At 34.3% G+C, this 25,966-nt stretch overlaps 3 protein-coding genes across 9 annotated transcripts; 1 reads left to right on the forward strand and 2 right to left on the reverse strand.

The window, feature by feature from the left end:
- Positions 1-5,659: 5,659 nt before the first annotated feature.
- LOC108347578 (pentatricopeptide repeat-containing protein At1g06143) lies at positions 5,660-11,436 on the reverse strand. Of its 5 annotated transcripts, XM_052868547.1 has the most exons (4): positions 11,123-11,436; positions 9,224-9,365; positions 6,560-6,698; positions 5,660-6,149 (listed from the first exon to the last, which is right to left on the reverse strand). In XM_052868547.1, the coding sequence occupies exons 3-4, from the start codon at positions 6,686-6,688 to the stop codon at positions 6,048-6,050; spliced, it is 231 nt and encodes a 76-aa protein (XP_052724507.1). In that variant the 5' UTR covers positions 6,689-6,698; positions 9,224-9,365; positions 11,123-11,436; the 3' UTR covers positions 5,660-6,047. The 5 variants fall into 5 exon arrangements, with proteins under 5 accessions (XP_052724507.1, XP_017442403.1, XP_052724508.1 ...); XM_017586914.2 differs by lacking the exon at positions 9,224-9,365 and having other exon boundaries at positions 6,560-6,742; XM_052868548.1 differs by lacking the exons at positions 9,224-9,365; positions 11,123-11,436 and adding an exon at positions 7,453-7,592.
- LOC108346837 (pentatricopeptide repeat-containing protein At1g06143) lies at positions 7,492-9,217 on the reverse strand. Its single transcript, XM_017585879.2, has 2 exons — positions 8,196-9,217; positions 7,492-7,599 (listed from the first exon to the last, which is right to left on the reverse strand). The coding sequence occupies exons 1-2, from the start codon at positions 9,204-9,206 to the stop codon at positions 7,561-7,563; spliced, it is 1,050 nt and encodes a 349-aa protein (XP_017441368.2). The 5' UTR covers positions 9,207-9,217; the 3' UTR covers positions 7,492-7,560.
- An 8,212-nt stretch (positions 11,437-19,648) lies between the features above and the next one.
- On the forward strand, positions 19,649-25,199 carry LOC108347477 (PKS-NRPS hybrid synthetase cheA). Of its 3 annotated transcripts, XM_017586745.2 has the most exons (7): positions 19,649-19,986; positions 20,559-20,638; positions 21,600-21,703; positions 21,766-22,961; positions 23,071-24,223; positions 24,305-24,504; positions 24,732-25,199. In XM_017586745.2, exons 3-6 carry the CDS (start codon positions 21,623-21,625, stop codon positions 24,470-24,472), a joined length of 2,598 nt encoding a protein of 865 aa, XP_017442234.1. In that variant the 5' UTR covers positions 19,649-19,986; positions 20,559-20,638; positions 21,600-21,622; the 3' UTR covers positions 24,473-24,504; positions 24,732-25,199. The 3 variants fall into 3 exon arrangements, with proteins under 3 accessions (XP_017442234.1, XP_017442232.1, XP_052724353.1); XM_017586743.2 differs by lacking the exon at positions 20,559-20,638; XM_052868393.1 differs by lacking the exons at positions 20,559-20,638; positions 21,600-21,703.
- Positions 25,200-25,966: the final 767 nt, after the last annotated feature.

Consider the following 25,966-nt stretch of genomic DNA (forward strand, 5'->3'; position numbering starts at 1 on the left):
TTAGAAAACAGTAAAAACGAAAATACAGTAACATGAAACAGTAAAAATTAAATCTGGAACAGTAAAAACGAAAATACAGTAAAATAGAAAATACAGAAAACAGTAAAAACAGAAAACAGTAAAAACAGAAAAAGAAATTACAGCAGTAAATAATAACAGTAAAAACAGCAATTACAGAATTTCAAAATCAGTAAAACAGTAAGAGCAAAATACAGAAAACATAAAATATAGAAAATAAAAACAGAAAATAGTAAAAATGAAAATACAGTAAAAAGTAAAAACATAAAACAGTAAAATTCAAATCTGAAAACAACATCAACATTACGGCGGCAAAACATTTAGATCAAAACTACAGCTAATAATTTAACGTGCAATAATCAACAACGCAGTGTAAACAACAGTAAAAATTAAACGATAGGCACACAACGATAAATATTAAATTGCAGCAGAAATTAATTTACAACAAAATTTAACAATAAATTAAAATTAACATTTCAGTAACAGAAAATTAAATCAACTCATGCATTGAGATTAAATTCATTACAACATGGAAAGTAAAATTGGAACCTAGGAGCGTGTACACCAAATCAGTTATTGTGCATCAACAACAGCCTTCTACATTTGTTCCATCAGCTGTCCAGTGCAGTGCTGTTCTCTTTGCGGGACAATGATCATCTCCATCTCCTTCACGGCCAAACTCTCTCTACTGCTACTGGAACTACTCACACACTGGAATTTACTCTCCTATACTACACTACACTGTGGAAGTTACTGGAAATTACTCTGCTGAAACCCTCTGGAAGAGAGGTTCTCTCCCCGGACGTAACTCTTCCTTTGCAACTGTTGGAACCTCTTTTATTCTCAGAGGTAAGTGCTACTCTTCGCTGGAAATGAAGATGTAGTGGTGCGTGTGGTGGATGCTGGCCATGCCTTCCCTTCTGGTATACCATTACCATCCTTTTAAAATTAATTTCTTCTATCACTTTGTGCCAGAAATAAATAAGGTGGGTCCCCTCATTTTTTTTACTTCCGCATGCTCTGCACACCAACTCTCGGTGGCTCAACACGTTCTTGATGTTGTCCACCGTGTGAAGATAGCTGGCCGTGAAGGAGTTGGGACGTGAATCAGCTACTGCACCGTGACCATGCTGGATCGTGACTTCACTACTGCTGCTGTTTCCATTTCCAGCAACTCTCCAATGGTGACTGCCTCCTTGCTTGCTCCAGTCGTGACTTATTCCCATCCGTGATGAACTCCGTGTAATCTCCCATGGCAGTCACTTTGCTGGACATCAAATTGAATCAACACCTTTCTTTTTCATGCACACAAAATACCAAAATGAAATCACTTGCTGCTTTGGTCGTGACAACCTCTAGCTTTCTTCTTCTCATTCATCATCAAGCCATGAGCTTCCTTGAGCTTCACTTCTCTAGGTGGCTACTGCACCTTCATTCTTTGCTGCCATGGTGGACGTGTGAGAGTGCTGGAAGTGGAAAACCGAGACAGCTTCTCCCCAACGTGCTGGACTGCTTGGACGTGAAGCTGCTGGATCAGTATGCTGCTATTCTCCCTCTGAAATGACCGCTTCAGCTTCTACTCCAAAGTGAAATCAGTGTGAACAATCAAAGTTCAGCTGGTGGCTTCTCTTTAACGTGCTGCTGCAACTGCTCTTAAGGTGGCTGGACTGTTTCTCCTCTCTCATGTGTAGCAAGACCGTGAGCACCTCTTGTGGACCAAGAACAAGGTTGTGTGAAGTGTGTTGTTCCCATGCTTTCTTCTAAAACTTCCTTCAATAAAAATCAAGTAAAGGGGGCCCTCCACTTTTGTTATTTCAGCCGTGAGAAATTCTTTGAATGTTGTTGCATCCTACGTGAGAGTCATGCACTCCATGCCACACAATAATGAAAAGAAAGCAAGGTGTTGTCCACCTTTTCATTCCATTATCAATTGTATTTTGGTGCTCTTCCATGTCAACATAGCAGCTCCCACATGCAACTCTACTTCTCACTCTTTGCTTCCACGGCACATGCATGACACCAATTCAATTTCCAATTTGCAATTTCAGCATGAGAGTTTTTTTTTAAGGGCCGTGTGATGTGTTGTTCCAAGCCATTCTTAAAATTTAATAAATGAAGAACTTGCTTAAGAGTGTTAGGAGGTTTTAGAATCGTTCAATGATCAATTCCAGCAACCACAAATACCAAACAACAATCAAAAATGTAAAGAGATTAGAAATCACTCAAACAGTAAACACTAGACTGACATAGGAGAGTAAAACAAATACTGGGAACAGCACAGAACGAATTTAAACAAAGGAAAAACTATACGTGAAAATAGACATCCATACGAAACTGTGAAAAAAAATTGCATGCAAAACGGATAAGAATTGAACTCAAACGAAGACACACAAGTTGACACAACATTCACGCAGCACTGGTAATCGTTTACAGCACTCCTGTAAACGATTACCCAAGATGAATTGCAAATTTGTACAGAAAGTCCAACACAGGTACTCAGTCAGGTGAACACAGGTCACCATTGGCAAAAAAAACTGACTTTTAGGCACTTCTGCCCCTGTAAACGATTACCCGAGAGGAATTGGGAATTTGTACAGAAAGTCTAAATGTCCAAAAATATTTTCCAAAATTTTTCATGCACTCAATAATGTAAATCATTCGTTTCAGATAATTCAAATTAATTAAAATAAGAATTTCTGATCGGATTAGGCTCAATTCAGTAAAATGGGAAAATACTGGACAATTAAGCACAATTCCCTGATTAATTCTAGCACAATAAACTAAATGAAGTGAATAAAATAATGATTCATCAGAAGCTAAATGGAAAAAATTATCTATCATGGTCTGCTGCCGTTGAAATGTGGTTCCTTGGCCAAGGGCATTATGACCACCTTGAGCGAGATGGAAGCCATGTGCCTACTGAAAAAGCTGATCAGTGGAAACAAGCAGATTTCCAGTTGTGTGCCCTGTTATGGCAATCAGTGGAACCCAAACTTTTTGTATCTTTGAGGGCTTTCAAAACTTGTCACTCCTTTTGGAAGAAAGCCCAAAGCATTTATGCCAACGATATTCAACGTCTCTATGACACTACGAATAAACTTGCATCTCTTAAAATGGCAGACCATGATATGGTGTCCTTCATGGCTGAAGCCCAATCTGCTGTCGAAGAACTTAGGATGTTTTTGGAAGTAGATCCATTAGAGGATATAAAAAAGAAACTAGACAAATTCTACATGGTGTTGATCCTTCGTGCCCTACATCCCGATTTTGATCATCTCAGAGATCAACTTCTAACTAGTCATGAGGTCCCCTCTATGGAAACATTGACCACTCGCCTTCTGCGTGTCCCGGTATCTCAAACTCAAGAAGCGCATGAACTAGTGGAACCATCTGTCTTGGTTGCCACACGAGGAAGAGGAGGACGTGGCACTAGAGGAGGAGGACGAGGAGGTCGGGGACGTACTCAATGCACATATTGTAAAAGGATGGGTCATACTCAAGAGAATTGCCACTCCTTACATGGTTTCCCTTCCAAAACCACCAATATTTCAAAGACTGAAACTTCCACTTCGAAAACTGAAACCTCCACTTCTATGTTTTCTGAGGATGAATATCAAGAGTATTTAAGGTTAAAGTCTAACAGCTTGGCACAACCATCTCAATCTCCCAATACATCAACAGCCTGCGTTTCTCAATCTATGGAATGTCAAAATTCATGGGTAATTGACTCAGGTGCTTCTGATCACATTTCTGGTAATACCTCTTTGTTCTCATCTATTTCCTTTCGAGAAAAACCTCATTTCATAACCCGTGCAAATGGATCTAAAACTTCTTCCAAAGGAGTCGGTCATGTTTCAAAAATTTGGGCTAAAACGCAGTGAAGCAGACCATTCAGTTTTTTATTGTCATTCTTCTCTCGGGAAATGTGTTTACTTAATAGTATATGTTGATGATATTGTCATTACAGGAAATGATGCTGTTGGAATATCTCAACTAAAAGAGTACTTGTGTAGACATTTTCAAACCAAGGATCTTGGAAGTCTCAAATATTTCTTAGGCATTGAAGTAGCGCAATCAAAAGATGGAGTTGTAATCTCCCAAAGGAAGTATGCTCTTGATATATTACAAGAAACAGGCATGATTGATTGTAGACCGGTAGACAGTCCCATGGACCCAAACCAGAAATTAAGGTCAGAAGAAGGTGAATTATTCTCCGATCCAGAGAGGTATAGGAGGCTGGTTGGCAAACTGATTTATCTCACTATTACAAGGCCAGATCTATCCTTTGCAGTTGGAGTGGTTAGTCAGTTCATGCAGGCTCCATGTATTGACCATTGGAATGCTCTCATTCGCATTCTAAGGTATGTAAAGAAGGCTCCCGGGCAAGGATTGTTATATGAAGATAAAGGAAGCATTCATGTCTCTGGGTATTGTGATGCAGATTGGGCAGGTTCACCTATTGATAGACGGTCTACAACAGGATATTGTGTTTTTCTGGGAGGAAATATTATTTCATGGAAAAGTAAGAAACAGAATGTAGTAGCTCGATCAACCGCGGAAGCCGAGTATAGGGCAATGGCATCACTAACATGTGAACTTATATGGGTGAAACAATTCCTTCAAGAGGTTAAATTTTGTGACATCCATACTATGAAGATGTATTGCGACAATCAAGCTGCTCTCCACATTGCATCAAATCCAGTGGACTAAACATATAGAAATTGATTGTCATTTTGTTCGTGAAAAGTTGTTGACCAAAAAAATATGTACTGAGTTTATTGGGTCAAACGATCAACTCGCAGATGTATTGACCAAGTCATTAAGGGATCCTCGGATTGAGTTTATTTGTTCCAAGCTTGGTACATACAATTTGTATGCTCCAGCTTGAGGGGGAGTGTTAGGATATTTATCCTATTTTATCATCATTATAGTGTGTCAAGGGTTACCCTATTTATCATGATTATATTATGTCTAGGATTACCCTATTTATCATGTACTTGTGTATCAATTTATTCTTATAAATAGAAGATTGTGAGAGGGATCAATCAAGCCCTCTAGAATTATTTTACAGTTTCAATCTTAAGTGTTAGTGTTCGTTCGAATGCTATAACAATTAATGTGTATTAAAAAATTACCAACTACCTAAATATCAAACCTATATTTATAGATTTTAAAATGGACTTCTGATTAGTGTCAGTCTAATCCGATAATGACAAGGATTAAGATTAACATGATTATCCATATTATTAATCTTGTTTGTAATTTAATCAATTGACGGAATGTTTCACAATAAACCCAAGGATATGGTGACTACTCCATCTGTGACTAACCAAACAATCATACAATACAATAATCATTTTCCAATAAGGGGTGGGAACAAAAAAGTACTAAAACACTAGAGTTGTGAAGGTACATGTATGATGATGGTAGAAAACGACTAAGCTAGTCAATGTTTGCATGAAAAATTATAGGAAAAATTCGTTTGTTCAAGAATTCTTATCTCTTCAAAAGCTACTCGGGTTGGAAAAGTTAGTTGACAAAATGCTTAGAGAAGCTCCAAGAAAGTTAGGGGCATATAAGCACTTCAATCTGTTAACTGAACATACATTTTTCTCTTGTTCAAGGCATCTAAAGTTCATGAGTAAATGTGAAATGTCAACAATTTATATCATTTTATGAAGAAATCATTTAATGTTGACTCGCTTACATTACACTATTTTCTCTGCAAGAAGTTTCATCGAAGAAAATTAAAAGACGCCTCCATTACGAAGCAACAGAAAAAGAACACATGCAAACCTTCGTAAATTGGTTTCATTGTTAGATCTTCGAAGCATGACAAATCCAAGATGCACAAGATCAGCCAATGAATCCCAAAGTCATTTTCCAATAAAAATAACACACCACTCAACTAGAAAATATGAAAAATATTAATAACAGATACAACAGAATCTCCAATATCATTTATTTTTCTTCAGATTTGAAGATAAAACAGAAGTTTTAGGCAGTCCCCGCACGAACTACATGGAACATCAAGTATTGTTCCTCCTACGGGCAATCTCCCGTGCCATTTGCCTAAGTTCATCAGGTGATGGTGGCCTTTCTGCCTCTGGTGGATATTCAATGTATGACCTCTGTAACATGATAACAATAAAATATGATTTGGAATACAGAGACTAGATTGTAGTTAAAAGCAATTTCAAAATTGCATTCATGCTAGCCATTAGGATAAGACAATTGATCAGGGAGACATTTATTCAATCTCAAAGTGATTTAAATTGCTTATTGTACATTTAACCTTATTGAATAGTCGTATCTGAAATTACATAATTTGATTTCAGGATGCTTGAATGTACAAAATTGATAGATATACCTTTACAGGCTAGCTTATCCACCATTATGACAAATGAACTCTATTCCTAATATTCAATTTTTGTGATTATAGCAATATTTAATATCAATAAAAAGAAATTGGTGAGCATAGGTTGAAGTATATAAACCCCAGAATGATTATGAGATATGAGAAGTTGATTAAGGAGAATACATTTCCCATGAACTTGCGGAGGTTGCTGGAATTGTTGGCAAAAGTGTACATGAGAATGATTGGTACAGTCACATACACACCAAACTTGGCAATTTCTAGAATCCCTTTGGAAGTTCCCAGAGATGACATGGTAGCTTTCCTATCACCAACAAATACCAATACCACCAGCAACAGAATCAAGCACTGTGTTTCAAAGAGGAAAATTTATATGAATCAATTACCATAACCAAACACAAAGATGAAATCTAACTTTAATGTTTACATCACACACTTTTGAACCTTTTCATTTGCCATTTCTCTCTCGTTTCCAACTAGTCTCAACATCGTAAAATATAAATTATTAATCTCATGTTTATTACAGCGTATAAGAAAAGACCTTGCATCAATGCCTTTTATAATCGATGTCATCACTTAATTGGTTAGCGTGTAGATATTGACCCTCCATGCTTTTAGACAAATTAAAATTGACCCAACCAATGTCTAATTTACAAAACTAATGGATCATCCCACCAAAGGGAAGTCAGGCATATACTGTTTCAGTGTAAGTGTGTAGCCAGCTGAAAGTGCACTAAGTTAAAATACAGTGATAATTATAATCTCAAGCACAGAATCAATTTTACAGTGTTAATCCTAGATAGATATGCCAAAAGGAAAATGAATAACTTTAATCGAAGCAATTGTGTGAACTACCAAGTAATATCAATTGACCCACTTTAATAACTTGTATCAATTGTAAACGCAAATAACAAATGAATAATCGAGTTTAAACAGGATTAAGAAAGTAGAGAAAAAATTGGTGCAAGGATTTCATGAAGTAAACAAAGGGCGGAAAAAACAGTTACACAGGCTTGTCATGAACCGAAATCGACAAGACAGGAGAAAAAAAGGTAAACCTGGTCTGGATGGAACAAATGGCGAATTTGACACCAATGAAGAAAGGCTTCAGGTAGCGCAACTCATTGAAGTGGACGGGATAGAAGATTATGCTTACCACTTGGAGATCAAATTGTGAACAAGCACTCTAGATTGATGATAGATATCTGCAAATTGATGTTAGGTTTTGTGAATGTGAAAGTAGGACTCATAGGAGTGATATTTGATTTCAAAGTTTGGGGATTATAGGGTTCCTTAGCCTTGAGGGGCACAAAATGGATCACTTGCGAAAAAAGCATCTCGACTGAGTTATGAGGAGGCCCCCCAAATTTTTCTTCTTTTCAACCGCCACTAAATTATTATGTCTCTGGGAATTCATTAAAGTATGAAACAGAGACGAGATGAGCCAATATTATGATAATGGCGACCCTTTATGGCTTCCAAAAAGCCTGTTCTGTTGACTCTGCACCTTTTAATATTCTGCTATCACCACTGAAAAAAATGTATCATTTTCTGTGCTTCAGAAGAGCATAAATTGACTTTTTTTTCTCTAGTGAATACTCAGCAAACTAAGTTTTAGCCAATAATTTTCTGTTGCTGGCCTACTTAGAAAACTAAGTTTTAGCCAGTGGTTCAAAACCCCAAAGTTTGTAAATTGCATTATAATCTCAATCCTTCATGCATCACAATAAAATGACCCCAATTCAGGGACATAGCCTGTTAGCCTTAGTTGGTCATCCAGTTGAAGTAGCAACAAGTGAACCTGACTATAAGAAGGGTGGTATGTATCAGAAGCTGCAAATACATGAACTCTCTTATTGATTTCAACCCAGCTAGCTCCAGGAGATCTCTTCTCTACACCCAGATCTTTCATGGCTGTCCGAATCTTTGCTACCTCACTCCACCTATTTACTTCAGCATACATGCTCAAAAGGAGACTGTAATGTCCACTGTTACCTGGCTCTAAAACCATCAGACTCTGAACGGCAATATGAGCTATATCCAAGTTTTTGTGTAGCTTACAACCATTCAACAAGGCACCCCAAACAAAAGAATTAGGTTCAATTGTCATGTTTCTGACCATCTCTAAAGCATCCTTTAGCAAACCAGCCTTGCTCAATAGGTCAACCATGCATCCATAGTGCTCAACTTGAGGAGTGATACAGTAGTCCTGGATCATGCTCATAAACCTGCAACGACCCTCTTCTACAAATCCTACATGTGTGCAAGCACTTAGGATACTAATGAATGTAACTGCATTTGGTTGGATTCTCTTCCTCTCCATTCCATCAAACATTCTTAGTGCTTCTTTCGCATAGCCGTGTGTTGCAAGTCCATCAATGATAGAATTCCAACAAAACAGGTTTTTGTTCTTCAATTTATAGAACACCAAAAGGGACCTATCTATGCTCCCACATTTTGCATACATATCAATCAGCGAGGACCCAATGTACACATCTAGATCAAATTCATGCAGCATCAAATAAAGGTACACCTCCTTTCCTATGTCAAGGGATCCTAGATGAGCACAGGCTGAAATGACAGTGCTCATGGTCACTTCATCAGGAATAATTCCTTTGTCGATCATATCATGAAAAAGTCTTACCACATCCATATATCTTTTGTCTCGAGAATAGCAATTCATCATGGTTGTCCACGAAATAACATTCCTTGCAAGCATTTGGTTAAACAAAAATTCAGCAGACTTAGTATTGCCTAATTTTGCATGCCCATCAATCATGGCATTCCACGAAGCTATGTTCTTTTCAGGCATCTCATCAAACAAATTACCTGCAGAAGCCATGTCCCCATCCTGAACATGGGCCAAAATCATTGTAGTCCAAGCAAAAACATCTCTTTCAAGCATATCATCGAACACCCTTCTTGAGCTACTCACATCACCCAAAGTTGAGTAAAACTCAACCAAAGTAGTCTGCACAAACATATGAGAATCAAACCCATATTTCCAAATATGGCCGTGAACAGCTTTTCCAAAAACTGAATCCATCAACAAAGTGCAAGCCTTGACCAAAGAAGAAAAGGAATAACTATTAGGCATGACATTGTTCCTCAACATGCGTATATAAAACCCCAAAGCATGATCTGGGTAACAGCAGCGACCACAACCTCTAATCAATGCATTATATACGAAAGCATTAGGATTTTCCATGTGGGCAAAAGCTGAACTTGCAAAATCAACATAAGAAAGAGCGGAACATGAACTTATGAATTGATTCATCAAAAAACAATCTTGGATTGTATTAGTCTTGATCATGGAGGCATAGACAGATTCCAGTGCTTTTTGGCTTAAACATTTCTTAATGTATCCCAGAATAGTCTTATTTAGAGCAAGTGTGTACATGGCAGTGTTGAAGAGTGTGCCTTTGACTGTTCTACAGGAACGCCAAAGCCGCGACTGGGGATCTTTGAGACTAAAATAAGCATATGTTCAAGCATGCTAAAGAAAAATGAACACTATAAATGGTTTTTGGGGAAGTCGAAAACAAGTCCAACATAAGAACAAATAGTGACAATAGCTACAAAACAAAACAACTGCTACTAATTAATTCATTGAGGCTGAGATACTACCAATTGCAACTGAACCACAGATACTAAATTGGACTTGAGAAGTTGAGATGAGTGTTGGAAAATTATATAAAGTCCAACATCAAATTCTAGTTAAACTTGAGAATAGTGTTGTAGAATTAGAAAGTCCCAGATCAGATTTGAATTAAAGTTTGAATCAAGTATGAACAAAAGGTCAAAACAGAAATTTTTAACAACTAAGTGACTTCTCTCAATCTCAATTACAAAATAAATAACCTAATGACATAAAAAGTGAATGTAAAAGTTGGTACCTATTCACATTATAAAAAGAGAAAAATATCATATATTCAATTAAATTAATGTTACGGGTAACTTGCTTTCCTATTTCTTTTCAAATAATATACCTTTCTATAGTTCTATATTTAACTTCATTTTAGTTTTTAATTTTTTTAAAAATTGTTAATTTTAATCCTCATAAATTTTAAATAAGATGTTGCCCCTATCTGTAGGTCTCTTTCACTCTTTATCTTCACCCAAAACCCTTCTCCAAAATATTTCAATGTATTCTACAATTCTTCACTGTTTTATTTCTAAATAATCCATCACATCAGCATCCATAACCCTCTTTTTATACCCTCTAAACTCACGTAATCACATATATATATATATATATATATATATATATATATATATATATATATATATATATATATATATATATATATAATCCTCATAAATTTTAAATAAGATGTTGCCCCTATCTGTAGGTCTCTTTCACTCTTTATCTTCACCCAAAACCCTTCTCCAAAATATTTCAATGTATTCTACAATTCTTCACTGTTTTATTTCTAAATAATCCATCACATCAGCATCCATAACCCTCTTTTTATACCCTCTAAACTCACGTAATCACATATATATATATATATATATATATATATATATATATATATATATATATATATATACACACACATAGGAAGAACCTAAACCAATAAAGGAGCAATTACAAATACCACTGGAAAACCAAAACGTATTACTGTAAATCTCAGAACCCAAACTAATACTGATTCCAAACACAAAAATGCATCAAAATAAACAAATGTCTTACAATTTTATAATGTACGATTTTAAAAATCTCACCTTTAGGACAGTCACAACACCGTCTTTGACCTTCACAGGAGAAGCATTAGCGCCACCACGTGCTCGACCTCCTCAACAGCGGGTTTAAGCTTCTCAAATTTCTAGTTGAAGATTCGTGCAGCTCGGATTTGGGAGTTTTCCTAAGGTTTGAGATAGTAATCACAAATTCTACTCAGTTTACTCGAGAAATGGGAACGAAAGACGGAGAAGGAGGGGAACAAATTTTAGGGCTTCAGTATGAGAAAGGGGTAAAGTGTATTAGGGCAAAAAGGGTTTCGTTTTTTATGAGAAAGAGAGAGAAAGGGCGGATTCGAGGATAACAGATTGCTTGAATTATTGCTATTGTTTTATTTTTATAATAATAAAAAATAATAAAATTATTATAATAAAAGTAGATATAAATAAATCTAATAATCATTGTAGATATTTATATATATTTAATTTTTTATAAATATTTATTTTAGTTTAAAAACTATTTAAATTTTAAAAATGTTAAAATAAAAAAAATGAATAAATTTAAAAAATTCAAATAATTATTTTAATTTAAAGAAAATATTGTTTATTAAAGAATAAAACTACAAAACATGATATAATAATATAGATTTATAATCTTAATATAACTAAATCTTTTATGATTAAGTTATAAATTTATATTATTATAATATTAATATTATTAAATTTTTTATTATTAAGATATAAATTTATTTTATTGCATGTGGTACCAATTGGTACCAATCAAATCATGATGCTTAGGTTACTATGGTCTTAAATAAAAATAATTGAGTTTTAATTAATAGTTATAATTTTTAATTGAGTGGTAAGGTTTCATCCAACAAATATAATAGTTTTTACTCATTTGTGAAAGAAAAAAGATAATGTGTTTTGTCAAGTTGACAATATAATAGTGTAATCTAGTTACATAAATATGCCACAGATATGGTCTTTTGTAAAATAAAGTTGTGTGATGAGTAAGATTTGGCTTTAACGTGTTCACTTAGATTTTAAAGTTCCAATATATTCCACATGCAAATGGATAAGACAAAGTCTCAGTTCTTTCTTCGCTCCTTATATGTTTTTTTTTCTTCTCGTTTCTTTTCCAAAATAGCTATATAGGCTTGAGACATAGATCAATATGAAGCTTCTGATGTCACTCTCCATTAAATAATATCATCTAAATATCTAAAATTTTCTCAATTCTTTGTATATGTTCTCATAAGACCTCATCCTTAATAAATGTTGATGATGATGTAATTATTCTTTCTAAATATTCGGTTACATATACTTTAAAGTAGATATTAAGATATTTATTACCGATTATATAGAATTGATATTAAATAGTTCGGTTATATAGATATATGATAAACAATTATTTTTAAAATATTTTAGATGACAGAATTTAGTGATTAAAGTTTGTTGCATATAGTTTTCATTCATATATTCAATAAACTTATAAATACAATATATGTGAATTATATATGAAATATATGCGAAGGATATGTGAGAGTTTAAAAAATAAAGTAATAGAGTTGATAATATGTTTTAAATCATAGAATTATGATATTTTAATATTAAAAAATTAAAAGTATAAATAGAATTTTTATTAATAAGTCTTATTACTTAAAATACATGTTATTTTTTTAAAAATTCATTCTCCGATGATTTTTTGCTTTTTTTTTTAGTGTTCTAACTTCTAGATCATCTGTTTGAAAATCAGGGAGTATCTAAGTGATCACTACAGCAAAGTCTTCATTCCTATCTGATTAATTCTTGTAAAAGAGTAAGTTAATTTCTATTATTTTCCTTTGTTTCCTTTGTTTTCTTATGTATGTAAGTTTAGCTCTGTCACATGTATCATTCATGTCTTCCATTAGTTTTCTACCGATCAATGGTTATTCGACATACCCTAATCATGATTTTCATTTGTTGGAACAAGTAGAGTTATCTGATTTGTGAGAGTTGTTTGAGTTCTTTATAATTGTTTAAGCTTCTAACATATAAGGGAAGCTAACTACCACATTTTAGGTTATTATGATGTTTATATTTTGGTTTATATGTTTTAAATGGTGTGAAATTAGTAGTTTGATGTGATGAATTACTGTTATCATCTAAATATCTAAAATTTTCTCAATTCTTTGTATATGTTCTCATACATTTATGGACCTCATCCTCACTAAATGTTGATGTTATCATCTAAATATCTAAAATTTTCTCAATTCTTTGTATATGTTCTCATACATTTATGGACCTCATCCTCACTAAATGTTGATGGTGTAATTATTCTTTGGAAATATTCTTGTTGCATATACTTTAAAAAGTAGATATTAAGATATTCATTACTCATTATATCTTTAAGGATTTTATTGCTATTAAATGATTCATTTATATACATATGATAAACAATTATTTTTAAAATATTTTAGATAACAAAATCTAGTGATTAAGTTTGTTGCATATAGTCTTCATTCATATATTCAATAAACTTATAAATATAGTGAGAGCCTAAAAAATAAAGTAATAGAGTTGATAATGTGTTTTAAATGATGGGATTATGCTATTTTAATATTAAAAAACTAAAAGTATAAATAGAATTTCTATTAATGAGTCTTGTTACTTAAAATACATATTATCTCTCTAAAAGCTTGTTCTCTGGGGATCTTCTACCTTATCTCTTAGTGTTCTAACTTCTAGGTCATCTGTTTGAAGATCAGGAAGTCCCTAAGTGATCATTGTGGCAAGGTCTTCATTCCTAAGTGATTAATTCTTGTAAAAGAGTAAATTAATTTCTACTATTTTCCTTTATTTCCTTTGTTTTCTTATGTATGTAAGCTTAGCTCTGTCGCATGTATCATCCATGTCTTCCATTAGGTTCTCTATAGATCAATGGTTTTAACGACATACCCAAATCATGATTTTGATTTTTTGGAACAAGTAGAGTTATCTGATATGTGGGAGTTGTTCGAGTTCTTTAAGGTTCTTTAAGTTCCTAACAGGTAAGGGAAACTAACTACCACATTTTAGGTTATTATGATGTTCATAATTTGTGTTATATGTTTGAAATTGTGTGAAATTGGTAGTTTGATGTGATGAATTACTATTATGACTGCTTGTTAAATGTTTTTTATTTTGGATGAACTATGAGGTTAAGAATCGTTGGTTAGTTAACTATAATTGTTGCTAAAATGTTGTTGTGTTATGGTATGATTATTTGAGTTTTTGTGTTTGGAATCTTATGGTTTTGTACGAGAAAATTTTTGATGAAGTTGGTTATTATATTTCACTTGTTTTGATGATTTGACTTAATGAGATTAAGGCATAAATGGTGTTTTTGTTGTTGGATATTTAAATGGGTAAAAGGTTAGGATATTGATTAAAAATGTGTCTAGTTTTGGGGGTTTGATGGTGAAGTCCTGTGGGAATAGTTCCTTGAGTAAATTTGGAGTTAAGAGTTTAAGTTCGTGTCATTTAAGAATTGGTTAACTTCTTGTTTTGTTGAAATTTGATATTTAAGTATGCTAAGTTTGTAGTTGGTCTAAGGCGAGTGTTGGTTTAATCTAATGGATTGATACATTCACCAATTGAGCAAATTGATATCCAATCCAAGGTTTAAACATGTTTTCAAACAATCACAAAGATAAGGATACCCATTTGGTCAATTCGATAAGACTGGAATACATGCAGATCAAGAATCAGAGTTGCAGGTTTTTAGTGTGTTGTTGAGGGGCTAAAAGTGGCGTTGATCCCTGCAAATTCAAAGAGCCATTAGGCTTCAAGGTGTTGAGCGCTGCAAAGTTAGTGAGCTTTATGTGTTCTGGTATTGAGGGGTACTTTGGGTTGTTAAGCATTGAAAAGTTAGTGGGCTCTTTGTTTATTGGGTGTTGAGTCGCATTGGGAGGCGTTGAGCGCCAATTCTCCCTACTGTTTGAATCATTTTTCTTAGTAATTCGTTCGACGAGTGATCTTGCTTGCTATGTGTTCCCTGTTACGACAACATTGTGGTTCTTATATTGGAAATGTGTTTATGTTTAATCGATGTTAAATATGGATATGATTATAAATGGTATGTGATAGATTGTGAGTGTGGATGGTGTATGGTATGAAAATAATTTCAAAGAGAAGTTCTTAAGTTGGTTATGTGTAATGTATGTATTGATATAAGAGCTCTATATTGGGGGTTATCCTAACACTCTTAATACCTTTCAATCTCAAGTCGAGAAAGAATGATTATGTTGTGAAGAGTAGTAGGATGTCCTTAGTCTAGTGGTTATTTCTTGGTCATAGATGTTTGACGAATTAATCTCAGTGTGTAGTAGTTGGTGTGGGTGAGTTGTTTCACCACATCCGAGTGTTGGACCCTTATAGTTTGATGTCAATACGTATCCAAATGGTCAAGTCTAGAGTAATTATTTGTATATTTGTAATTACTAGTGTTTAATTATTATCTGTTATTTGTTGATAATTGTATGTACATTCTTTGGTAAAATTAGCTTATTCTTTTATTTGTGTTTGTGTTTTTGTTTGTTCTCTTGGTTGTTATGATCATTTTAATGATGTGAGCAAATGAAGAATTTTTCTTGGATAGGTATTAGGTGAGGGAGGCTTAAATTAGGATTTTTTTAGTTGACTTTGTATATATACATATATATACATATGTCTATATATGCTCTTTTGACAAACTTCATATAGCACTTAAGTTTTTAAGTGTAATAGAACTTGTTTTACTTCTCTATCTTATATATATTTTACTATTATGATTATGTTTGGATAATTGTAACAATCTTGTATATGCACTATTTTAAGTTAATTATTCTAGTTTGTTGAATGTGTGATAACTCTTATAATAGTGTTAAAACTATAAAAAAAATTGGGATGTTATCGTCTATTAACATAAAAATTATTCACTAAATTCTTTTTACTCATTTTTATATTATTAATAACATTTTGCTTTTTTAATTCTTATTGACTTAAATAAATCTGGTATCAATTATCACCAATAACTTAATTAAAAATAATTGTAACTATTAATTTATATTGTGAATCCTTCACTTTTTCATTGAAAACTAATTTTGAACCAAACATTAAGTTAGGAATATCAATTTGATCCTCTGAACAGGTCTATGGTTCCCCAAATAACAAAATTTAGTTGCCTAAAATCTGATATGACACTAAGTGGTACTAGTGTGGCGCTAAGTGAAAGCTTGATTGTGCAAGTCTGAAAGAATTTTTTCTCTTGATCATTGAGCGCCCCTTTTCACCTCAAAGAGACCATTTTTGCAATTGCTTTGATGTTGAGCGATGGCAGGGCACCATTGAGTGTCATCTTGCACTACATGTCTGGAGCAATTTTAGCTTCATGATGTTGATCGTTGAGCATGACATTTTGTGAGAGGTTTCACATTGGGTGTGAGAACTGTCGCTGAGCGCCACCTTTGTGCAAGATGTTTCAATTGAGCACCACTCTAAGCGTCAATTTATATAATTATTTTGATTTCTTCTTTTTAGTTATTTGGTATTGATTTGTATAATCATTGATTTTTCTTGTGAGTATAGTAATTGAATGTATGTATATGAGGATCTTTTATATGTTTATGTGTGGTATGGTTGTTGAGAGAATTTCAAGGAGAAGTTTTATGTGATGGTGATGTTTAGTGTATGCTTTGACATATGCGAGTTCAAAAAGGATGTTTCCTTATTTACTACTAGTCATCTGACTCATATGGAGATGAAAGGGGTAGGGAAGAGAATGACAAGAGGTCTTTAGCTTGTACTTTTGTTCTTAGGCATGAAAAGATTAACCTCATGAGTAGTATGGTGATAACTCCCTATGTTTGTGACTTTGTAGAGTATAAACACTAGTACAAGTGCACACAATGAAGCCCTGTGTCAAAGCATGTATCTAGATAATTGGCTCTAGTTGTCTATTGTTTATGTGTGTTTATATGAGATATTGTATTTCATAAATGTTTTGCTTATATATGAAATAATTTAATTGTCTTTCCCTTTTTGTACATTGGATTACTTTGTTGTTTTCTTTTGATGTTTTCTTGTGTCTTTGTGTTTTTCTTTTACGATGATCACCTTATTGATGTGAGTAGATGAGGGATAAACGCTGAAGTATCTCTAGTGGAGGACAGTGATGTTGTAAAATATTCTTCATGGTCGGCTTATGGTTTTCTTTAGTTGATTCAAATATACTTTATTAGTATAGTTATTTTTTTAGATATTTGTATCAATAATATTTATATGTTGAGATAATCTGTTTTGTTTTATCAATTTTATAATGTCTTAAGCAATTTTCCCATTTGGCTGAGCTTTGAAGTAGATTGACTATTCAGCCGATCTTTTAAGTAGATTGACCATTTGGCCGAGTTCCGAAGTAGTTTAGCCAATCAGCCGACTCTTAAGTAGTTTGGCCATTCGATCGAGCTCTTAAGTAGTTTGACCATTTGACCAAGCTCTTAAGTAGGTCGTTTAGTTGAGCTATATAGGCCATTTAGCTAAGCTCTTATGTAAATTGCCATGCGGTCGAGCTTTGAAGTAGTTTGTCCATTGGTCGAGCTCTTAAGTAAGTAGGCCAGTCACCCTCAACCATTGAATTAAGTTAGATCTAACGACTCACAACATTTGACGCTTCAGATTCTAATGGATGTGAGATTCGAAGTGCCATGTGCCCCTCCCCTAACGGTTATATTTTCAAATAACTCGAAATGTGTTCAACTGGTTAGCTGGATGGTCTATTACCATTCAAGCGGACAACTAAAGATCTTAACCACCCTTGAATGACACAAACGATAAATGCTATGTGTTCAAATACAAAACGCTTTGCTAGTCATTTCAGGCTTGAGCTTAGGGAACCTGTGTACCGTATGACTGTTTGGTCAACAACAGATCGAATAGTCAACCGTCATTTAGATCCACGAGCAAGCCACCATCAGGATTGGACGATCGGTGAATCAAATCGATCAGTAAATGGTAAAGACAATTAACCTTAATGATGACCAACTTAAAGTTAAAGTGTGATTGCAACAGTTGGATTATAATTAGGTCGTTGTTAATCAAAAACCCACTCTAAAATTTATAAATATAGGTTCAAGGTAAGGAGGTAGGTGATCTCTGCATTTATTGAATCATTAATATTTAAATTGTCAAGCATTAAGTTGATTTAACATTAAAGTGTCTTCTACAAGTATCCTTTGAATGATAAACATGAGTAGTTATGATGGAAGCGCCTGAGGAGATGAGACCGATTAAAGTTGCACAAGCGCGATCCAGATCCTCAAGGCTTCCTCGACGAGAGAATGACGTAGCGGAAAGAAGAAGTACACGAGATCGAACGAAGAATTCAGAGAAGACTCAAGAAACTAGGGTTTGTTCGGTAGAAAATCATAGAAACACGAAAAACCCTAATCTGGACACGGAGGAACCCTAGAGAAGGGGGAAAACTCAAAAAATCAGACCGATTAATCAGTGAGAAATGAAGATTGATCGGTGGAAAAGGTTCTAATAAGTTCAAGAGTGGTTTTTAATCGGTAGATTTGGAAGAACAATCGGTGAAAAGTTACTAGATGATGAAGAAACCCTAGGCTGGTGAAAGTAATCGGTGAAAGTGGAAGGAGAGTGACAGGAAATGATGAAACTATGAAGAAAATGGAACTTACGAATGACGTAGGAGTGGATATGTGATGAAGAATGGTTGGATTGGAGACGATGAGAGCTCTTGAGAGCGAAATGAAGTCTCTCAAGGAGGACGCGAGAGTGAAATGAAGGCGCTCTATCGAATGCGCGAGAGAGAGCGAATTAAAGACGTGGTGAATGACGCAGATCTATGAGGGAAAATGATGAAGGATGTGGCACAGTGAGCGCTGACGCGTGCGCGAGATGTAGCAGTAGAGGAGTTAGCACGAAGGATGAGAGAAGCATCATGGATAAAGTGGAAAATGAAAGAATGGAGGAATGTGCTTGGTAGGTGGCTATGCAAATCACTTGGACTCTCTAGCTTGACTTTCAAGAGAGAATTTTATCTGGAGTTTCTCGATAGAATTCAAATTTTCATTATGTTCAAAAGTGTTGAATACAAGAGTGGAGATGAGTATTTATAAGACTCATGCTCCTTACAAGCTAAATGTATACTCCACTAAAAAATGTAAAATACAAAAAAAATGAAAGGTTCTCAGTGTTCCATCAAGTTATGAGAAGAGTTGGACTTGAAGACAATTTTTAGACCTTAAACACTTTATTTGGTCTTTGAGTGTTCACATCAACCCTACACCCGAAAACATTTTATTTTCATTTTATTTAGTCACCCTATTTTTCTTAAAACTATTTGATTTGTTTAGAAAAAACTGAACTATATCTAATGAAATAAGAATTTAAACTATTTTAAGTTAACCATTCTTTTATTTAAAAATTAAATAAATATAAAGTATCTATAGTAAATTATTAAATCTATTTATTTTTATTTTTATTATTATAATTTTATTATTTTTTATTATCATAAAATAATAACAATAATTCAACCAATCTGTTATCCTCGAATCGAATCGACCTTTCGTCTCTCTTTCTCACACAAAGCGAAACCCTAAAACCGATTTTGCCACAACACACTTCCCCACTTTCTCATACTGAAGCCTTAAAATCTGTTCCTCTCCTTCTCCGTCTTTCTTTCCCATTGAGTAAAAACTGAGTGGAATTTGTGATTGCTGTCTCAAAGCTTTGGAAAACCCCCAAATCCGAGTTGCGGTATGTGAAGCACGAATCTTCAACTAGAAATTTGAGAAGCTTAAACCCGCTGGTGAGGAGGTCGAACACGTGGAGGTGCTAATGCTTGTCCTGTGAAGGTCAAAGAAGGTTTTGTGATTGTCCTAAAGGTGAGATTTTTAAAATCGCACATTATAAATTTGTAAGACATTTGTTTATTTTGATGCATTTTTTGCGTTTGGAATTGGTATTGGTTAGGGTTCTGAGATTTACAGTAATATGATTTGGTTGTCCTGTGGTAGTTGTAATTGCACCTTTATTGGGCGTTTATTGGTTTAGGTTCTTCCTATAAATATGTGATTACGTGAGTTTATAGGGTATATATATATGTATGTCAATAACATAATTTGGTGTTGGGATCTCTATAACAGGACACTTGTGATCTTGTTTTTGGGCTTTGTTTATGAACTTTTGTTGAGAGGTTAGAGGTGATGCGTTGGTGGTAAGTACTGGAGAGATAAACAACAGGGAAAGAGTGAATGATCCAAAACATGTTTAGTTGAACTTAACATTAAAATAATGATGGAAGCAAACTACACCTAAAACGAGGGTTTGCTGAAATAGAGGAGGAAAAGAGAGGGATTTCATAATTGAGATGCCACACAACCTGGGGTTGGTATCACAATAGAATATATGAAGCTGCAATCTAACCAACTGGAACAAAAAATGATAATTGCTGTAGGAGTATAGAGGGTGAAATGTAGCGGAGGGGAAAGCTGAATCACTCAAGGTGACGTAACAAAAGCAGGGCAGCAACTCCAGGTGGGTTGTTCACTGACGAAGGCTTTTCTGTTTTGTCCTTTAAGAAGTCCTTTTGGAACCAAATACTACTGCACCTCTCTTTTATATTTGTGAAGACAGCCCCTAAATAAGATCTCAATCTTTTTTAGCTGTCCCTCTGATCCAGTATATGTAATTAATATAAACTAGCTTCAGTTAATTACTGTTAACCGGTGGTGATATCTGGCCAGCAGTACATGACACCGTTATCAATGAGCTACATGCTATTTCGGCCTCACCCTGCCATAACCATTTTGTGCTACTTAATTGAAAAACAGATTGAGGGAAAAATTAAGTATAAACTGTGAAGTCATACAAGTACGTATTAACAGAATAGACCACACACTGACTGACCTGGACATCGTAATCTCTTTTTTTCTTGATAGCTTTTGAAAACAAAGAAAAGGAAGAGGAAGAGAGAGAGAAAGAACTTATTTCAACTCAATCTAGTATGCCTGATGTCTTTTGCTATATTTAAGTCTTACAGGAAGGAAATATAGTTGTAAAAAACACTCTTAATTGCAAATATATACGATCTGTAATAGAAATTTAATAGTTGTGATCTATCATTTACCTTTTTTTCCTTTTTGTAGCTTTGTTAGTATGATTTTTGTTTTCTGATCATTGGTTGTACTATATAAAGCTGAATAGTTATGTCTGTTACTAAAGGCGAACTTGGACAAATAACTTAATTAAGCACTTATTATATATCAGCTAGTCATAATAAGCACTTGGATTTAATTTTTTTTATTCTTTATTTTTTTGTAATTGAAGAAATCAGTTTGAACTATGTTCACGGAAGATATAAGCTGTTTTTATTAATTATCCGAGAAAGCTTATTAAATAAGTTGAGAACAACTTATGGACATATAATAGGCTATTTTCATAACTTTTTAAGATGTTTCAGCTTTATCATTTTAATTTTATTTTGATTTGTGGCCAGAGGTAGAAGACAGTGTTGATAAGATGTCTAAGGAGGTGAATAAGCAAATTGTTGGGGCAACAAATAAGTCTGTTGATTGTAGTGATGCATTTAACACCACAGAGGTAACTGAACGATAAATTATTTTTGTTAAGTTATTGCCTTGTTTAATTATTTCTATCTGCAGATTTTTCCTTCTCGAGATGCAATGTTAAATTGGGCTCGAGATGTTGCAAAGGAGAATGGATTTGTCCTTATTATTTTGAGATCAGAGACATCTACAAAACCTACAAGAACTTCAAGACGTAATCAAAGAAAGACATTTGTAATTTTGGGTTGTGATAGAAGTGGAAAGTATAGAGGACTATACAAGAATGCATTATCCCAAAAGGTAAATAGTACTAGAAAATGTGAGTGTCCCTTCAGGTTAAGGGGAAAAGCTTTGAAAAAGGCTGAAGGATGGACTGTTAAGGTAATGTGTGGTTGTCACAATCACGAATTGGAGGAAACATTGGTGGGTCATCCATATGCAGGCCGGTTGAGTGCTGAAGAGAAGTCTTTGGTTGATGATATGACAAAGAACATGATGAAGCCAAAAGATATACTTTTGACATTGAAAGATTATAATATGGATAATGTAACTACCATCAAGCAGATTTACAATGCTCGACATGCTTATCGATCCTCTCAAAAAGGTTTAGAAATGCAATACCTTCTGAAATTATTGGAACGTGAGCGGTATGTGTACTGGCATAGAAAGGTGGATGATTCCAATGTTATCAGAGATATATTCTGGACACATCCAGATGCCATTAAACTTCTGGGTGCTTTCAACACTGTCTTGATAATTGATAGTATTTACACAACCACTAGGTATCCATTGCCACTGCTTGAGATTGTTGGTGTTACTTCAACTGAGTTAACATTCTCTGTGGCTTTTGCTTTTGTGGAGTCTGAGCTAGCTGACAACTTCACTTGGGCACTACAAAAGTTAAGAGGATTGATTGTTAAAGACGAAGACATACCTCAAGTGATTGTGACTAACAGAGACATTTCTTTGATGAATGCAGTGCAAGTTGTTTTTCCAAGCTCTTCTAATTTGTTATGTCGGTCTCATATCAACAAGAATGTGAAGTCCAAATGCATGTCAATAGTCCATCCAAAGGAGAAACAAGATTTGGTGATGGATGCATGGGATGTTGTTGTGAATTCTTCTAATGAGATTGAGTATATGCAGCGACTGGCATTATTTGAAAAAGTTTGCTCTGGTTTTCCTAATTTTGGTGAATATGTGAAAAATATGTGGCTGATTCCACACAAGGAAAAGTTTGTCACTTCATGGACAAATCAGGTGATGCATTTGGGTAACACAACAACCAATAGGTATGCCTAAAATTATATTTTAGTAATTCATCATGAAAAATACATTAAATGTATACTAATTATTAATTTATAATTATGTTAAATATAATTATAATGTTTTACTTGACAGGGTTGAGTCAACAAATTGTAAGTTAAAGAATTTGCTTCAAGATAGCAAGGAAGATATGTGTAGTTATTGGGATGCTATGAATGACATGATTACTTTGCAACACACAGAGATTAAGTTGTCCTTTGAGAAAAGCATAAATGTAGTGGATCATATGCATAATACTCCATTATTCATCAAACTGCAAGGACTTGTATCAAGGAGTGCATTGAGTCATATAACTGACGAGTATGATCGAGTTAAGGCTGTTGGTACTGATAGTTCTAAATGTTATTGCATAGTCAGAACTACACATGGTCTTCCTTGTGCATGTGAACTTGCTAAGTACAGTACAATGTGTCATCCTATTCCCTTGGAGGCAATTCACGTTCACTGGAAGAAGTTAAACTTTATTGATGGAGGAATGAATGATGAGGAGTATGAGTTATCGTTGCAACCTGAATTGGATGCCTTGCTCAAGAGATTTCAGGAACTTGATTGTGCTGGGAAATTAGTTCTAAAGGCTAAATTACATGAACTAGCATTTCCTGATACAACTTCAAAGTGTCCAACTCCTACAGTGGTAAGAATAAAGGGTGCTCCAAAAAGAGACAGATCAATTCATTCTGATATTTCACAATGGGAGCATGTTGACACAATGCGTCCTACCCATAGTGGCTCCTCATCTTGCCCTTCATCTCATCAACTAGTCCATGATTCTAAACGAAGAAGAGTTCTGTCACTGATGGACCAATTTCCGATTCAGATCCATCCGTTTATTGAAGAAATTATTGATGTGAAAGCAGATTCAAATTGTGGTTACCGCGCTGTTGCTGCTCAACTTGGTATGGGTGAGGAATCATGGGCTTTAGTTCGTCAGGATTTGATCAGAGAGCTTCAGCAGTGGCAAGATATTTATGCCAAACTCTTTGGTAGCAATGATCGAGTGGCTGAACTGAGGCAATCTTTGTATGTTGACAAGGAGACATCTATTAAAAAGTGGATGACTATACCAGATATGGGTTATGTAATTGCCTCAAGATACAACGTGGTTCTAGTTGCTTTATCCTTGAAGGAGTCCATGACATTTTTCCCTCTTAGAGGACGACCACCACTATCTGAGTCAAGGCACCGACTTATTGCCATTGGGTTGGTCCATGATTGTCACTTTGTACAGGTATGATGTGATTAATTTCGTTTGAAATTAAAATTGAATTTAATTTAAGTTGCTGACGTTTTATTTGACTAACATATACAGGTTGCTTTGAAGGCTGAGTCGCCATTACCTCCCACTGCGTTGCAGTGGTCGAGATACTGCAGTGCTGAATCTCGTTCTTGGGAAACTTCATATGTTAATCGAATGGAACATTTTAGGTCATTGTTTCCACAAAAAAGAAATGATTATGTAAACGTTATTGGGGACTAATTAACGTCAAATTCGCCACTGGTAACCTCCAGGTTAGGTTTCGTTTCCTTCTTCTCGTGTTATGAAATTTGGTTCATGCTAGGCCTCTGTAACTTTCATTATTTACTTAATGTAATCCCTGCTACAAGAAATGTCTTTTAATTTTTTTTCCCCGACCAGAACTCATTGATTAATTTGTTATCTCTACTGACTATACCATTTAATTGTTTCATGCGTAAGAGTGACATCACATGGAAACATTTTTGTTCCTGGTGTGCAGATCACAGACTACTCATTATTACAAGAGGGGGTTGGTAGGATGTCTTAAGAAATATAAGGGTTTGGTACATATCTTTTTTGGACCAATATTAAACGAGTCTGGGCAAATTAAGGAAGAGTTTTTGGGTATAGAAGAAGGCCCTTAAATTTCTGAGGATATCCTAGTATTTTCGTGTCCAATCTGCACAAGTAAAAACTCCTGCAGAAGTACAGTATAGAAGAAAAGTAGGCGATTTTTTATGACTTGGGAACACCTTTTGAAGCCTTTTATTTTGTTTGTACAAAGGGAAATGGAATACACTATTTAAAGTTAGCACTTTTTCTATAATGATTCTACAATGACAGTGCTTGAGATTGTATCTAGCACTGTATTTTAGCCAATTGCATCGTACTACAGCTGGCAACACTTGCACAAAACATTATTCCTTACTCTGCTCGTAGAGTTAGAGAAATGATTTGCAGACAGAAATACCCTTGTTGAGGTCACTTTTAAGTTTTAATTCATATTAAAGTATGGTGGTGTTATAACCTAGACAGACACCAAGTGGTTGTTCGAATTGTTAGCATTCAGTATAAAACGCATTGATGCAAGGTCTTCTCTTTGTGCAATATAACTGAAATTAATAGATAGGTTGGCTTTCTGTGTTCTAATATCAAACTAAATTGAACAAGAAAGAGCAAGCTATGTTTTTTTAACATGAAATATATTTTTTAATAAGTTTTTCAGAACAAAATTTCTTAAATGAGTTCACTGGAATATATGTAACATTCTCTTAGAATATACTTTTCCAACGAGTTTTTTAAAACAAGCTTTCTGAAATAATCGAGCCTTTTGAAATGTTTTCTTTTCCTGGAAAGAGTGCTTCTTCCTCTATGATGGAGTTGGTGCACCGGCGGCAGCTTATTGCTGTTAGGAATGGTATGTTAGTATTTTTCAGTCTTACTATGAGAAGGAAAGCCCAGAGGTACGGTTGAATGTAATCGGTCTAGGTCTCATTTCATCTTCTATAACTATTACAAAGGGATTCCATATTTATAATTGTTTATAATTGCTATTTAAATGCACACATTCATTGTCAATCAATATAACTACTTTTACTATTTTACTCTTATAAGTTTGGAACCATTTTTTAAAATTAAATAACTACAATAAAAAACTACCTACTATAATAAAATTATAAAAAAGTTTAAATACTATTTTGGTCTTTATTTTTGTAGATTTTGTTCATGGGATTC

The sequence above is a fragment of the Vigna angularis genome, chromosome 9, assembly GCF_016808095.1.
Source record: "Vigna angularis cultivar LongXiaoDou No.4 chromosome 9, ASM1680809v1, whole genome shotgun sequence".
Classification (NCBI taxonomy): Eukaryota; Viridiplantae; Streptophyta; class Magnoliopsida; order Fabales; family Fabaceae; genus Vigna; species Vigna angularis.

Excerpts from the sequence above, each read along its gene's own strand:
- LOC108346837 (XM_017585879.2), bottom strand. The coding sequence starts at position 9,206 with ATGCCTGAAAAGAACATAGCTTCGTGGAATGCCATGATTGATGGGCAT. Across the intron at positions 7,600-8,195 it reads ACCACCCTTCTTATAGTCAG|ATATCTATCATCAATCTAGA; the intron begins GTTCACTTGTTG and ends ATCAATTTGCAG.
- LOC108347578 (XM_052868546.1), bottom strand. The coding sequence starts at position 9,440 with ATGGATTCAGTTTTTGGAAAAGCTGTTCACGGCCATATTTGGAAATAT. Across the intron at positions 6,743-9,223 it reads TGGGGACATGGCTTCTGCAG|TGCTTGATTCTGTTGCTGGT; the intron begins GTAATTTGTTTG and ends TTTGAAACACAG.
- LOC108347477 (XM_017586745.2), top strand. The coding sequence starts at position 21,623 with ATGTCTAAGGAGGTGAATAAGCAAATTGTTGGGGCAACAAATAAGTCT. Across the intron at positions 21,704-21,765 it reads ATGCATTTAACACCACAGAG|ATTTTTCCTTCTCGAGATGC; the intron begins GTAACTGAACGA and ends TTCTATCTGCAG. Across the intron at positions 22,962-23,070 it reads GGTAACACAACAACCAATAG|GGTTGAGTCAACAAATTGTA; the intron begins GTATGCCTAAAA and ends TTTACTTGACAG.